General features: G+C 45.0%; 1 protein-coding gene across 1 annotated transcript; it reads left to right on the forward strand.

Moving 5' to 3' along the window:
• Window positions 1–217: 217 nt before the first annotated feature.
• On the forward strand, window positions 218–16,725 carry mtcl3a (MTCL family member 3a; the record flags this gene model as incomplete). The annotated part of the gene is made up of 7 exons (XM_080004887.1): window positions 218–742; window positions 1,013–1,180; window positions 7,184–7,498; window positions 11,286–11,789; window positions 11,991–12,067; window positions 12,292–14,095; window positions 15,273–16,725. The coding sequence occupies 7 exons, from the start codon at window positions 218–220 to the stop codon at window positions 15,534–15,536; spliced, it is 3,657 nt and encodes a 1,218-aa protein (XP_079861013.1). The 3' UTR covers window positions 15,537–16,725.
• Window positions 16,726–17,026: the final 301 nt, after the last annotated feature.

Genomic DNA, 17,026 nt, shown 5'->3' on the forward strand with positions numbered 1-17,026 from the left:
GCTGGGGGGGCGGCTTTCCTCACCGCCGGGCCCCGGGGGTCACCGTCAGAGCCGCTGTTTCAGAGCGGCTGGACAACGGAGAAATGGCCGGTTTCGGATAATTCCCCATGGAATGGTTGACATTTCCATGTCAATTATCACCGCTTGAAGTGTTATTTTTATTTTTTATTTTATAATTTATTCCTTTGAGGTTGATTTTTTTCAACTGTTTTAAGAAATGTGGAGTGCGTTTGGCAACGGGTCCGGGGCGCACGTTGGGAGCGGTGGAGGAGGTGGTGGTGGTGTTGGAGGAGGAGGCGGTGGTGGTGGATACGTGCCGTCCCAGGGCTGGGAGTTCATCCCTGGCTCCGGGCTGGAGAGGGCGGGGGGAGGCCGGGGGAAGAACCGCAGCCCCCTGCGGAGGATCTCCTCCCCGCCCGCCGTTTTCAACTACATCCATGAACCGCAGTACGGAGGAGGAGGTGTGACCCCGCTGGAGGTCCTCAGGAGGCAGCTTTGGTCCGGACCCGAAACTCATCAACTGCAGCAGCAGCAGCAGCAGCAGCAGCAGCAGCAAACCCAACAGCAGCAGCAGCAGCAAACCCAACAGCAGCAGCAGCAGCAGCAAACTCAGCAGCAGCAAACCCAGCAGCACACAAGGCTGAAGAAGAAGCTGGAGGACTTGAAGAAGCGACATGAACAGGACAAAGAGGAATGGATGCGTGAGAAGGAGTCTCTGTTGAGAGAAGTGGCCGATATACAAGTAATTGGAAAAAAACATGTGGAATGATGGTGCAAGGAGCATCCTCCAGGAATTCTGAGGAAAGAAATTGTAATTTTTTAAGTCTTTGGAACAAGTAGTTGAAGTTTACAAGTAGTGAGGAATAACCTTGCTCTATTGACGAGTACACTGTGGCAGACTTTTGACAATTCAATGTTTCAACATCTTTTTTACGTTATCTAGACACATTATGTCCTCATCCTATACTGACTAATTACCCGACTCAACGCTCTACTGTTTTCCCCCTGGCAGGGAGGGGAGAACAGGAGGATTCTGCTGGACCTGAAGTCAGTGTTGGAGGAGGTGCAGGTGGAGGTGAAGAGAGAGGAGGAGAAGAGGAACAAGCTTCAGCTGCAGTACACCAGGGACAGGTGCGCCTGGGACCTGGAGAAGGCAGAGCTCAAAAGCAGGATAGCACAGGTACAGCGATCCATAATGGTGACCGAGCCCACTGTGTGCTTCCATATGTCTAGTGTCTAGTTTGCTGTAAATTGGGCGCACCATTATTGCCACCCAGTTGCTGAGGCGATAAGTCACACAGGCATCCGTCCAACTCCAGTTTCAGCTTCAAAAAAAGCTTTGCAAGAAGGGGCTTAGCCAGGTCCTTTCAACCAGACCAGACAAGCAGACTGCCAACTTGGCTTTCAACAGCTCATGTCAAGTAGATGAGCTATAAATGTCAGCTGTCAGTGGCAACAATAGGTTAAGCGTTGAAAAAAAAAAGCAGAAAATACTTTTCCGCGGAGGCAACGTTGCATAGCGATGCCGTGCTTTGCGAGAAACTTTCCCTGAGCAGAGAATTCATGGCCAGTTTTGACCGCATACGTAGACCTATATAATATACCGTTTATCTTCCTGTATGCAAATAATCTGCATCATGAGCAGATTAATTCTCTGTTCAAAAGGAAAGATCTTTGCACCCTACCAAATAAATCAGTACGATATAACATGTTATCTTCGCATGATGGCATGCCAGAAGTGCTCACCAGTTGGAAAAACTTGGAATACCTCAGCTACATCCTAGCCGGGGAGGAGGCCTCGTGAGGTCTAGATGGACGCCGGACAGATTTATCTAGTTCCCGCTCAGACGCGTCAGTGCAACTGCCCCATTCCTCCCCTCTCTCCTCTTTCTCTGTGCTCCGGTTGCCGGTTGCATTATGTTTCTGAAGCCTGGTGGGGCACAGTGGGGCCTCAGAGCAGTGAGGTGGGCTTAATCTGCTGCTGGAGGTCAAATCATGATGTTGCCACGCACAGAGGAAAGTGTGGGAGGGGGAGAGAGAGACCGACAGAGAGACGAGGAGATCCACAACAAAGGGGATGCAAAGGAGTTGGATATATGACCTTAACCTTTTCCATTTTAGTGTGTGCTGGCAGAATGTGTGTGGGATGATGAACAGCTCTCATCAACAATGGGCTTTTCTCTGGATACGCTGTACATTCAGGATCTTATAAAAAAAAGCACTATCTTTTTTTTCTCCTTTCAAATTTCACTTAGCTCCATATTTCATTGAACTACTGACAAAGTTTTGAAAACGCCTCTTCTCCTACCTTCAATTAGCACCCATACACATGCACATACACAAGGATACACACTTGCAGTACATGCATAATACATAACAAACGTGCTTGCATGCAGACTGTTTAGAAGTAAAAATAACTTTAAAAAAACAGTACCATGGTTATTAGTTCCCACATTAAACATTCTTCTCAAGTACTCAGTTATCAAAAGTGAAAATACTTTTCGTCAATGTCAGTGTCCTTTTGTTCGTCCTTTTGAGTTAATGGTTTTCATACAAGTCCCCAAACTGGAATTTCTTGAGTAAAGTAAAAATAAATACCCCAAAATGGTGTACACGCACACATTTGTGTTCCCCTTATTGATTGCACAAACAGACCAAGGGGAACGTCGACTTGGAGTGAAGTTCTTTTGGGAGGGGCAGACTCCATTGTGAAAGATAATTGTCCTCCTGCCCCATCCGGCCACAGTTCATACTTTTGGACATATTCAGCAAACAGCTCAAGTACCAACCAGGGATCAGTCATCGGGGTCGAAATCCGTGAAGTCTTGCCGAATGCGATGTTTCTCAGCTTAGGAATTTTGGGTTTTAACTGGAATTGACATGACAATTAAAGGATTTTGGCACATGCTCTTGGCACGTTAAGCCGACTTAAAGGACAGGTTTGGCATTTTTCAACCCAGGCCTTATTCAAACGTTGGTTACCGTCATCGAGAACTTCGTAGCACAACCTCGCTGTGAGCTTTACGCTTGAGAAACTTACCGCGCTGCTTTTTCCATTTTGGATTTGTTCAACAGGACTTTGCACCCAAACACTTCAAACAGGGGATCAGGCCTTACAGTATATCAAGAGGTGTTAAGCAGTAAGTTAGGAGTTAGGAGAAGAGAGTGAAGTTAGGAGAACCTGTGACAGCGCGCCTTCTTTTGTGTCTATTCTTTTTGACTTTTTGCCAGCTAGCCAGACATTTCCTGTGACATCAGACCTTCCCTATCCGCTCCTGCTGTAATAATGACATACAACTTTGAACTGAGAGTCATAACAGTTGAAGACTTCAACCATAGCTTCTGAAAGTGGCAGGGGAGTTGGGACAAAACGCCTATCGGCCTGGGGAGCCTATTTAGAGGTCAGACAGCACAAAGAGCGATTTTGACCAGACCTCGTGAAGGAGCTGACTGACGACAGATTTAACACCTTTTTTGGGTAGAGATTAAGAAGAGTCTGCCTCCAATGAAATCACAGACTTGTGACTTGTGTATGTGTGTGTGTGTGTGTGTGTGTGTGTGTGTGTGTGTGTGTGTGTGTGTGTGTGTGTGTGTGTGCGTGTGTGTCTGTGTGTGTGTGTGTGTGTGTGTGTGTGTGTGTGTGTGTGTGTGTGTGTGTCTGTGCATGTATGTTTGTCTGTGTGTGTGTGTGTGTGTGTGTTCTACGATGTTCTCGCCATCTCTATGACCGAACACTGCACAAGCATCCAGGGCTCCCGTCAGGGGGGTCCCTGCTTGGTTGGCTTCTGAAAGGCATATTTCTGCACACACGGCTGATTTATGGAAGCCCCTGGCAGCTTTCTGAGAGACATCTCACTTGTGCCTTAGTAGCCAGGCAGCCTCCCCCTTTCCCTTCCCCTCGCCTTCCCTCCCCCAAGGAATGTGACATTGTGAAGCCTTTGCCGGTGCAACCCCTATTTATAGTGGGACGCTGCGGTGACACAGTCACCTCCATGTACACTGCTGCTGTGTGGGAGCCGGTTGCCGTTTGGCTTCTTAGGTGTAATTTTTTATGTGTGCATGGATTTTGCTTTCCAATATTCAGTATTTACACTGTTAAACACACATATCTGAACTATTTCCCCTGTAAACAAGCCGCCTGCAGCTTCTCCAGTCAATGGAAGCTCTATCCTCCTTATTTTTTTCTTCAAACCATCTTGTTTCTGTGCTTTGGCCAAAGATTGTTTCCCACAAGGGGAAAAGTTTGAATGCACTGCACAACGGCACCTGTCATCCGCCGTCTGTAATTGAGGGGAACTTTCGGAGCCGCCACAGACATAGGCAATGCAGAAATTGCCGTCGTGTTTCCTATGCCATCATGACCCGGGGGACGCAAGCAGAAATAGCACAGAGACCGAGGCCTCGTAAGGGAGACCCAGCGTCGGTGTCTTAATACTGAACAAACACATGCAGCCATGCCCATATGTGTGCTCTCTCACTCTCCCTCGGACACACACACACACACAAATATATACCATGTAACTTCTAACTTCTTCTAACTATAAAGAAGGATCTCCGTCTGTCTCTGTGTGTATGTATGTCATTCGATTATCTCAACAACCGTTCATCCAATCTACTTCACACTTGGCTGGTGTATTGCTGGGGACCCAAGGACGTGTAGTGTCGAATTTGGTGCAATTTGGACATGCGACAAACAGCGAGCTAGCAGGGGGCGGGGCTTTAGGGCTCTGGGTCTCAATGAGTGTCTTTCCCCGGTGTATGACTTTAACAGGCAGCTTCATCTTCCATTGTGGAACACACGACTGAATCATTGACTTTTATTCAACTGTGCCATTAAAATGTCTTAGGAAATCTTACATTCTGAACAGGCATGTACTGGTATATACGAACACACACACACACACACACACACACACACACACACACACACACACACACACACACACACACACACACACACACACACACACACTCACATGCACACGCACACACACACACACACACACACACACACACACACACACACACACACACACACACACACACACACACACAAACATAGGCGTTGTCTAGAGTTGAATCCAACTCTAAAGCCTGCATCTTTTTCTGTTTTAGCTCCATAAAAAGGCACAATGCAACCGCAGGAAGCCCAGATTTGCCCTCTCCTAACCTAACCTCAGCTTTAAATACTTTCCTTTCAGAGGGACTTTTCGTTTTCAGGACGCCCATCTGTTCAGGCACCTGATCAGCAATGAACAGCAACTGCATACAGTAGAGGGGCAGTTTTCACAGACAGGGTTTGATCTCAGTCAGGAATTAGCTAATCCTGCTTAAATTAATACAGAATTTAAAAATGCCTTTTGGAAAAGCTGCTTAGCTAAGGTAATGAAGGACTAGTCAGCTCCTTCTGTCTGGTCTTGGTCCAGATAATCCATTTTCTCTATTGTCAAGGTCGACTTGGGGTTCCACGTCCATTAATCCAAACATAAACAACCTCTAACCAGGTTTAATTTAAGCCCTTTCTTATATCTAGATTAGCTCTAATCTTCCTCCTGGAAATCAGATTTTTAAACCAAGACTAGGGCAAGTCTAAGACTATTTTAAACCACAATTGAGAACGGTCATTTCAGTCAGTCCAGATTAAAACTGGGATTTAGTCTAAGATTAGGCCAAATCTGTGTCAGACAAACTGCATCAGAACGTCTAGTGTAACAATATCCAGTTTATTTGCATAGGGTCTGTCAATTGTACTTCAGAAACAGAAGACGCTGCTCCTTTTTTTCCGCTAAAAGGAGAAGAGAGTAGGAACATTTCCTTGTACCAGGCCTGACTGAGTAGCGTAACGAGACTGCCGTTCCGAGAAGCCAAGTGAAGTCTTGTGCCCTATTTATGGAAAATGGAGAAAGAAAGATCTCCTTTGTGTGTGCGAGTGCCATTTGTTGTTGTTTTTTTCTTCCAAAATACTTTTCAGTCCCACTTAATGTTCTTTATTGCTACCATGTGCAAACGCCAGGACTCAGCTGCGTCCTCTGTACCCTACCTGGCATCCGTGTGTGTGTGTGTGTGTGTGTGTGTGTGTGTGTGTGTGTGTGTGTGTGTGTGTGTGTGTGTGTGTGTGTGTGTGTGTGTGTGTGTGTTGTGTATATGTGTATTAGTCTTGACAGGATATTTTCATCTTCCAGTCCTCACTTCCTTCAGTCCTCTTCCCACTCACACCCGGCCCCCAAGTCCCCTAACCCCCACCCCCCGCCCCTCCTTGTCTGTTCCGGGCGCTCCTACATTCTCTCAATTCCAACATCAAACCATTTCTCTTTTTTTTAATGCCTGTTTTCATCCCCCACCCGACATCTCCCTTTGTCCGTCTTTGCCTTTTTTCTTTGACTGACTCTCTCGCTCTCTTTCTCTCCTTCTTTTTCTGTGTCTCTCCATCCTCAAAGTGCGAAGGACTTTTGTCGTGTCCCCAACCACTATCCCTCCTTATTCTAAAGTTTTGTAGTACATATCACTGTTTACATTTCATGTTGAGATAATGGTGAATTGTTGTTGTGCAGAAATGTAACGCTTCTACACACATTCCATCCAGCGCCCCGTGGAAGAAACACATGAAGCGTGAACCCGCGTGAATCGCTGGATTTGCTTTTCACAATATAAACACTAAGATCTTTGTGTAACTGGCGCTGCCATCTTTTGAAAGTCTCAGATTTTCCCCTTTAAAACAGATGCAGCGGTGTGTCTCAACAATTCAGTTCAATACAATTTAATTTAATTCAATTCAATTCAATTCAATTCAATTCAATTCAATTCAATTCAATTCAATTCAGTTCAGTTCAGTTCAGTTCAGTTCAATTTAATTATTCAATTCAATTCAATTCTGAAATGCCGCTGAAAAATATGAAAACATAAGTAAAGCTGACCTAAAATAATAAAACATGTAGACATTTCCATTAAAAATATACATTTAAAGATAAGTAAAGATAAAAAAAATAAATGTAGACATGGCAATTAAAAAAACCCCAATATAAAACAATCACAAATATGTACAAATTATACTGTAATTATTTTACTGTCTAAGTGTATTCTGTCTATAAATATCAATGAATATGAATATGATACTGCCTCTGCCCACTTGGAAACAGCTTTTTTTCTCTTTCCCTCTCTCCCTCTTTCTATCCTCTTCATCCAGTTGGAGATTAGAGAAGGTGGTGGGTTGGCCCTTGGAGGAGGAGGAGGAGGAGTGGTGCAGGTCCAGCCGGCTGAGGCGGGGGCGGCGTCGTGGGGCCCCGTCCCCCCCAGCGAGACGCCGACCCTGCAGTGGGAGAGGGAGGAGCAGCGGCGGCTCCTGGCGGACACGCACTCGGCGGCCATGGACCTGCGCTGTCGCCTGGAGCTCAACGAGCAGGACTGGCTGCGGGAGAGGGCCGAGCTGCTGCAGCGATTCGACTCGGAGCGGCGAGAGTGGGAGAGCCAGCTGAGGGACATGCAGAGGAAGATAGAGAAGGTTGGACCTCACACCCCCTCCCCAACAACTTTGGATCATTACACACACAAATAAGTCAATTTTCCTGTATGTATATAAGGGATTTGCCATTTTTGCCAGGGATTTGTGTGTTTCTCTCCATACAACTATGAAAAAAACACAAATAAATAATGACAATAAAATAAAACAGAATAAACAGTAAATAAAATGAGAAATGGCCAAATATACACAAATGGCAAAAAATACAAGCCAGAAATATTTTAAAATACAAAATACAAAAAATACATACAAAATAAACAATATGCAATTCTATGCACAGCGTTAATGATTGGTGTAGGGATATAGGGTATACATTTGAAATTGCTATGTACTTACTAAGTTACTACATATTCTACAGCATTATATCTATCTGTCTGTCTGTCTGTCTGTCTGTCTGTCTGTCTGTCTGTCTGTCTGTCTGTCTGTCTGTCTGTCTGTCTGTCTGTCTATCCATCTATCTATCTATCTATCTATCTATCTATCTATCTATCTATGTTTTTGTGTTTGTGTCTGTGTAAATTGGGGGCTGCTGTATCACATTTGAATAATTTCACGGTATCAACAGAATTACATGGATCTTATGCATAACTTTGAGGGAAACGTTGCTGCTGCATTCAAGAGCAAATTTTGATAGCTAGAGTATAGAGTTGTTCGTCCCATCAGCGTCTGGGAGTCAAGAATAGAACTAGAGGCTTGTGCAGTGAGATTAAATGGGTAATGTAAAATGACAGCTAATGACCTTTAAAACAGAATTGCTGAAATAAAAATGGTTTAAAAAAGATGGTATCGAAAATAGTATCATATAAGAACTGGCGTCAGAGTCCAGGTGTCAGAATCCAGTTCACAGTCCTTATTAATTTTATTTAATCGGTGGAGAAATTGTTTTTTACCCCCATCCAAATTCATTATATATTATATATATATTTATTATATTATCGGGCTCAGCATATTGTCGGGCTCAGCAAAAAAACAAAGTAAAGGGCTTATTTTTTCCTCACACTATAATTTAATCTTAATTCTGTGGACTAATCTTAAAAATAGAATTAAAGAAGCCACTGTGTGATTCGTTATGGGATGGGGTGGTGTCATTATGGTTGGTGATACTTCCTGTATTCCCACAGCACACGAGGGTTGACCATAATTAAATATAAAGATTTTATGCAGTACATGTAGTAAACAGAGGCTGCTGTCCCAACGCTTGAATATATTCTTTATGTATTCATGTGACTGTATGATGGGCCACATCTGTCACATGGTTGCCGGAGGTATTTGATTATACCAGGGTTGCCAGGTCTGTGCTACAAAAACCAGCTTAATGGTCAATAAAACCTGTCCAAAAACCAGCCCAAGGAAATCACTTTGGTGCGTGCGAATCTCGCTTTTTAGAGAGTCACAGAGAAAGTGTCCCTGTTATGCACGGTTTCGTTCCATACAGTCACATACATCATCCCCAGCCCCCTTTAGATTTATTTTTATTTTTATTTTTACATTTTATTCATGTAATTTGCATGCAAAATGTGTCTACCCAACCCGCGGAAACACTTCAAAAGTAGCCCAATTCCGTGGGAAAACCGTGGACCTGGCAACGCTGGATTATACAGCCATTTAGACAATTATGAAAGCTACACCTTTAAATTCAATAGTTATGGTATGCGTTTATGATATTTTGAGTACTATACAGTATGTGGTACAAATAAGCATCCTCAGAGCATTCAACCTGTGACGGCACCGTAAAATGTATAATGATTTGATAAACCCTAGCTAAGTAATCATCCCAGAATTAAGTAAGAACAGCGGTTGTATTCGTATATGCTCTGAGGGTAGTTGAGAGTTGTTTTTCTAGAAGCTGGTGTTCCATATTCTAGAAGAATGTAGCAAAACTCTCAATGACTGAATGTTTTTCCGGGGGAAAATTTCCATTGCCGGAAGCTGTATTTACAAAATTTCCCAGGAGCTAGGCAAGTCATTCCCCTCTGCAGCCATCAATGCGTTAACTCAATTAGCATGCAGCCCATCGTCCATCTCTGTACTGGACACACAGGGATGACATTGCCGTTGACCTTCTCGTCTGAATCTACGTAAGATGGACAAAAAAGCAGATCCCCCCCCACCCCGCCTCCAAAACAAACAAAAAACAAAATTTTTTAAACAAAGTGTAGAAGGTACTGGCTATTTCTTGTATGATAAAATATGTCCATATCTCTTCATTGTCAGGTTTTGGCTTTGGGATCTTCCTGGTGGTGGCGAAAACCTTTTCCCTCCTCCACATCCTGCTCGTGAACGCTGTCAAAACAAATGCGTGACCCGTGCAGCTGCAGAGGATAGAAGAGAAGGAGGGGGGGGGGGGCTATTGTTTGGTATTCGAAAAGTTTGACTCGCCAGCCCCTCCTTAGACGCACGCACAGACTGTCCGCCATTTTGAGCTAACCACGCCATACCGTGGAGCTCCGGGCTGCGGTTTTATAGCGGGGGGGATTAGCCAGTTAGCTCTGATGGACTGTCAGAAATATGTTGCGGTGGATTGGGGAGATTATTCCCAGGTGATTCTACAATGTTTGTCAACCCTTCATGTTACACAGAGTCCTCAGATTCATTTTCATTCGCAGAGATATCACTTAATTCCACTTTCAACTCGACTGCTTGTAACGGAGACTGGAAATGAAAGCTAATGAATTATCGGACTAGAGAAACGCATGCCGGGATATATATATATATATATATATATATATATATATATATATTTATTTGGAGTCCAATGGCAATGGCCGGTCAGGCAGTTTTAATGTAATTCCTGTGAATTACAAAACCATATTTTGTTGTTTGAGAATGCTCACTGGTTGAATCTGCCTATTTATCTTTATCAGTAAGTGACCCACTTTCTTCTTTTTCATCTGGTTATCCAGGGTTTTTAGTCCCCTTTGAAGATGTCCGTCCGGTCTGCGGCTTTCATTGTTCAGAAATTACAGGATAATGTACGGATCATCGAGTTTGAACGCTTAATGAAAACGTTGATTTGATCAAAAGCCATTTTCCATCTTCCATCAAGCCAAGGAACAAGGAGTGTATTTTGTTCCGTTAAGCAAAATAATGCATACCAATTGTTTATTATCTCCATATAAAATAAGACTATATCACCCTTTACAGCAGCAAAGAACAGTGCTGTCGAGCAAGAAATACACGTTAAAATGAGATAAGAAATAACACGTACATGTATGTACACATATATCTGCACAAAGTTAACATGAAGTAGCACTGTGCTAACTATTAGCACTGTGCTTACCAGTGAGCATAGTTTGAACATATATGATTGATATATAAACACACATATGTTGGCGTATGTTTTCTTACATGATTATGCCTTGATAAACAGAACTTTGTGCATCTTCTGCTATACTTTTACATATGCTTATTTATTACCAAATTCTGTACTAATTCCATATTTTACATGTCATATTAAATACTACTATATACTATATAGCATGTAGCAAACTAGCATATACAAAACATATTGTATAAATGTTGTATAGAAATCTGTACGTAAGTAGCCATAATCATGTCGGCCAACATAAGCTAGGGTTTGATGTTCATATATGAATCATTTATGTACAACATATTGTATATGATTAATATAGATTTCTTGCATATAAGTGTGCTGATCGACTTTCAGAAACTGATTTATTCAGTGTGAAAAACTAAACTGGTGCAAGATGAGCCAGTGGGCTAAACGTGGTACAAACACGATTTCTCCGTGTCCTCTTGTCATTCGCAGCTGTATTGTGAGGTGAGGTCCAAGCGAGAGGGGACAGGAGTGGAGAGCTTGTCGGACGCGGCCACGCAGGAGGATGAAGACGACGACGACGTGGCGCTCAGGCTCGGCTCGCCCCCTGCCGCCACCACAGGCTCTAGCGTTGGCCAGTCGGAGCCGCCCAAACACCCCGCGTTTCCCGGTTTTTACCACCGCGACCGCAGTGGCTCTGCCTCGCAAGCTTTTAGACTAAACAACCCCTGCGATCCGAACGCTGCCAGCCATTTTGTCCAGGACGAGCTTTTGGATCCCATGGAGCAGAAGGACAGACTGAGTGTTGGTGGAGACTTCCGGAATACCGGGGAGCTGGAGCTGGCTTTGTGTCAGGTGGCTTCGCCGTGCGGGATGGCAAAGAGGAGCCCAGAAGGGGAGGAAATGGGCGTACGCATGTCCCCTGAAGATAGTTTGGCCCAGAGGAATGAGCTCGGCTATGGCACCGACAAGAAGAACACCACTGCGCTCAATGCTGTGAGTCGAGATAGATAGATAGATCTTGATAAAGAGTTTTTGGCTGCCATCTTTTCGTCTTGACTCCAACCACATAGTATCATGTCTCTCCATCTCTCTCACTCACTCTCTCTCTCTCTCTCTCGCTCTCTTGCTCTCCCCCCCCCCCCCCCCCCTCTCTCTCTCTCTCTCTCTCTCTCTCTCTCTCTCTCTCCCCATCAGGCTTTGAAGGAGATAGCCCGAGTGAGCGAGGAGCTATGCAGTTACCAGGAGGAGATCAGAAGGAAGTGTGATAAGAGGTAAGTAAAGCCTCCTGACAATGACTCCCTCACCATATTGTTCAGCAGTTTACAATACATTGCCATTGATGAACTTTCAATGTGTTGCCTTTCAAAATCACATACAAGAGTACATGTAGGTAGAGCAAAATTAGTGGAACTAAAAAGTACAATGCTAATGCCTAAAGAAGTAGTGTAAATATTTGTATTTATTCATGCTTCATTGCTTCTTGCTCCCTATTCAGCGAGCAACCGGTATCCCTGTCCCAACTTGAGGAAAAGGAGTTGATGCAGGACTGTTGTAAACTGAGGGGGGATGAACCACTGTGCGACCTCAGCCAGATCTACGATGACCTCTGCGCCTTGGAAAGAGAAAACTGGCCTATCTTGTCGCCGGATAACAACTGGCACAACAACAGTAATGAGGCAGAATGCCTGAGGAACAATAGTCAATACGAAGTCGATGGAAGTGGTGAGCCTCCAGCCCCCCCGGTCCCTCCTCGCACCACCTCCTGGCATCTGAGCAGCCCCACCCAGCTGGAGCCAGAACTCTACATCCCAGAAACCCCCGTGACCACTGCCAGGAAGTGCCACAGCCCCTGTGTTCTAGTTGACAGAAAGTGTCACAGCCCATCTGTCGTGAGGAAATTCGAAGCCATGCTCCAAGAAAATGAAGGGAAAGTTCTGACAAATGGCATGGTAATGTCCTGCTCTGCCCCAACGAACACTAACTGCAATGTGGGTTGCTGCCACAACCGCTGGTCTGGTGATGCTAGTAAATTCACCAACAGCAAGACGGCTACATACATGCCCGCCCAAAAAAGCTTCTCCGAAGTCAACATACTGATGGCTGGGAAAGACTCAAAATGTAAGGCCAACGCCCCTGTGGAACATCCGATCTCTCAAATCGTGAAAGAATTATCTGTAGATTTGCTTTTGACTTCTCTGGAAATGCCACCCACCTGCCCCAACCTCCACAGCTCTAAAAGGAACATCATGCTGGAGCAGAAGACCGCCGAGTTCAACCGAACTCTGTTTCAGGCTGAAATGGGCCATGGTGTTGAGGACAAGGATGGTTGTATTATAGCAGATGCCTCCTCTGTTAGCTTATCTCCTGCTGGTCCAGCAAGGTGTGCCACAGAGGATGTCAAACCACCCAGGATAGCAAACTTTGACCTCATACCACAGAGTGCTGAGGTCACCTCTGACCTCATCTGTGTGCGATCTGAAGTCAGACTAAGTCCCTCCACCTTCGATCACCCTGCCTCTCAGAACCCTGATATTCGACTAAGGAGAACTGGATGTGACCCGCAAGGTGAGGAGGACAGAGCGCACCAGGCAGCCCCTTCTGACCTTTCCCCCCAACATTCGTTGCTTAGGCTTCGAGAGTCAAACCCTCAAACTACCACACTCCACCCTGGGGTCAAGCGCAATGCTCAGATTCCAAATAGACCTTCTTCTCAGCACTGTGCGGACACAGAGATTCTCTTTCCTGGTCGCATCTTACCAACCCAGAATGCCCCTGGGACGAGCCCTAAAACAGAGAAGCCCAGTGGGCCAAGGGTCCAACCGGTCAAGGTTGGAAGCTCCCCCAAGCTGCCTGCAGTTCGGACCAGACCAACGCAGGTGGCACAAGCAGAACCCCAAGAGAAGCAGGGGCGTACCTCAGGTGCCTCTTCCCAGTCCGACCCCCTGAGACCTGGGCCTCGCGTGATGAACGACCACCCCTGGAAGCCGCTGACGCTGGCCGCCTACCCACGTCCCGAGGGGTCCCGCTCCAACTATGGGGCGGTGGAGAAGATTCTGAAGAGCTATGAGAGCGTGGCCTGGGCCAAACAGAGTCGAGAGATGTCTTCGGCTCCCAACCTCAGCCCCAGGCAGGAGGAGAAAGTGAAGGAATTGTCAGAGGAGCTGGACAGGGACGTTGTTCCCTCACCTCCCGCTCCCAGGCTGACCGACTACATCCACACCTCCCACACGCACACCACAAAAGCACAGCTCAGCTGCCAGAGTGCTGTGGGTGTGAATGAAATAGAGCTCTTGGTGCAGGTGGGTTGAATCATGGTGTGATCAGATTGTGCATATGCTCCCCCACATACTGAATAATACAAGAAGGTATCTGTTGTGCATTACATACCTTAATGTCCTTTTATATTACATAATTTTGCTCCAGTCAAAACGGACTTTCACAAAGAACATTTGTCATCCATAGTCGATCCGACTGTCTTGATCTTGATTGAACCTTTGAACCTTGAATTGAATCTTTTTTTTTTTTTATCTCATCTTTTTTTGCTTCATCTTCAGCTTGGCCTCTGTTTCACTTTTCCGCAAATAACCTGTCTCTGTAGTAGAATAACATTTGCGTGGAAAAAGAATTCAGTGGAAACAAATGACCTGACTCATTCCGTTCCATTGCATTATCAAATTGTTAGTGCCCTTGGCTGAGGACAGCTCCAGCGAGAACACTGTTTATTTCTGGTGTGCGCTCTTGAGAGAGAAGCAGGCCAAAGCCTCGATTATAATCTGGGCATCTGGGCCATGTCTTTGCTAAAAGAGCCCCGAACAAACAGAGCTAGTGTTGTGTGTGGCACAATGTGTTAACTTGGCACAGTGTCAACCCCCACCCTAAATCCCTCCGCTGTAAAACTTGTCTTTTATCTCGGGGGGCCTTGCACTGGATGTCGTTTTATGGTGCTTGTAGCATAATTAAAGAAATATCTCCAAAAGAGCCAACTGACTGAAAGCCCTGAGCAAGCTGTGAAATTAAGGGAGTTCTCAAGCATGTGTAATGCAACGCCACCCCCCCAAAGCTTTCCTTTCCAAATTCAGGGGAAACAATGATCAGGCCGATTTCATTACAGGGCGAATGCAGCAAATGGCTATTTTCTGTGCTCTGGAGCGGATAACAGATGGTTTGTAAGACCATGAACAATGAGCACCACAACTTTCAGAATCTGGTGAAACCAAACATACTTTCAAACACTTTCACACAGACGAGGACGGGTTCTTACTTGTTGAATTTTTAAAGGCTCATTTAATCCATTTTGCTTGGTTTTGTTACGTGGTGGGCCTTCCTGTTTGAAATATGCTTGTCGTTTTCCCCAGGAGCAAGAAGACTACCTATTGGACGCGTGACAAAAATGTAACGTATCTTTGCTGATGAATTTAAGGATGGATTAGAAAGGGTGTGATAACCCTAAATGTTAATTCATTTGTCTCTCCACAGGAGGGCAAAGTGGCTTCCCCCCTCTCCTCCCACCCACCAGAAGTCCAGAAGAACTTCTCCAGGCCCGCCTGTCCCACCAACAGACGCCTGCCCGCACGCTGGGCCAGCCGCTCCTCCTCGTCTTCCTTCTGTTCTTCGTCCTCCTCCTCCTCCTCCCCATCTCCTTCCGCCACCGCGGTGGCTCTGCCCTCAGACCCCGTCCAGAAACGCGCCTCCACCTTTGCCTACTCGCACGCCTTCCACATCGAGACGCTCATCATTTGACGCCCAAACCTCAAAATGACCGAGCTACCTTCCCTAATGTGACCCCTGACCCCTGAACCCTGAACCTCGGAGCTCCTCACTCGGAGACTTAAGACTACGGACCACCCAGAAGTGCTTTAACAAGTCATTTTTAGAATACAGTACGTCTCCAAGCTAGACCTGGGCAGGAAACGGGCAGGAGCAAACCGCTTAAACCTGCTTATTGGAGGTGTCACTCTTCCTGGCACTTCCCTGGCACTGCGAAGAGCCGAGGAGGACGGCGGAAAGCTGTACAAAATTAAATCAAGTGGACCTCTCGCTTAGATCAAATATCCAAAACGATATAGTATCAGATCTGGATCCTAGCCTCGACTAGTGTAGCCTTACATATCTAACAAAACAAATGTACTCCTCAGCTGTTGTTCTTCTTCCATTTTGTACCATATATGTACTGTAAAAAGTGATGCTGGCTCTTGTGTTTTTTTTTCAGGTTTTGTTTTATTTTTGAGACAAATCTGAGCATTTTCTGGTGTATTTCTGTATGCAAGGTGTTTTTTCGTTTCATAATGTTGCACACAAACAAGACACAATAACAGTCGGACTGAAATGCAGACATATTTGTTGGGAGGCTCTTGTACGTTACCATTTCCTCAAGAGTCACTTCTTGCAGTCTGTTGGGGGTTTGCATTCTGCATTGATGACTTATAGATATGCCCGGACTCTACCTTGCCTGTGACTTAAATATCCTTTCGCAACACATCTATAGCCGCCTTTATACGAAACACATTGAGGCGACAAGGAAACCGTCATATTTGCATATTTGCATCAACAGCCACATCAAAATATATGTTGTTGGTTTTTCTTTTTTATTTACTTTGTACCAAAGGCAGGTTTCTTTACAAGCAGTACGTAGATGAAAGGTGTTTTCTCTTTTTTTTAATGGTTTTTGTTTGTTCTCTCCGCTCTGTTTGTTTCTAAACCCTAATGACTCTGGAATATGAGAGCTTGCTTTTTGAATTTAAGTGAGAATAGAAATAAATGGACAAAAAAAACAACAACCTTTTTCTACTTTTACTAGCTACCTGAATGGTTCGTAGGGACACTGCTGAGTCGGGTGGAATGGTCAAAATAAATAAAGTGGCGAATTAGAACACCGTTTCGGGGACACCGTTGCTGTTCTTTTTTATGTAATAAATGTAATTGCACACAGTATTTTTTTCTTGTCTTCTCATGTGGGAAATGCAAATTTAGCGATATAATAGAATCTTACAGTATATATTATATAACATATTAACATACAGTGATACACAGGATCTGATGTTATGTCTGATGTATCCCAATAGTCATTTGCGACAAGTCTGTTCATTTTGATGCCAAATTTCTGGCCACTAAATGACCTCCAGCAAAAACGCCCCAATTATAAACATCCATAAGAACATGCCTCCTGTGTGTGGAGGCGAAAGGATGAGGTGCGCTGACACACCCACCCACTAACCACACACACACACACA

This window comes from Zeus faber, assembly GCF_960531495.2.
Source record: "Zeus faber genome assembly, chromosome: 8".
In the NCBI taxonomy this organism is placed as follows: domain Eukaryota; kingdom Metazoa; phylum Chordata; class Actinopteri; order Zeiformes; family Zeidae; genus Zeus; species Zeus faber.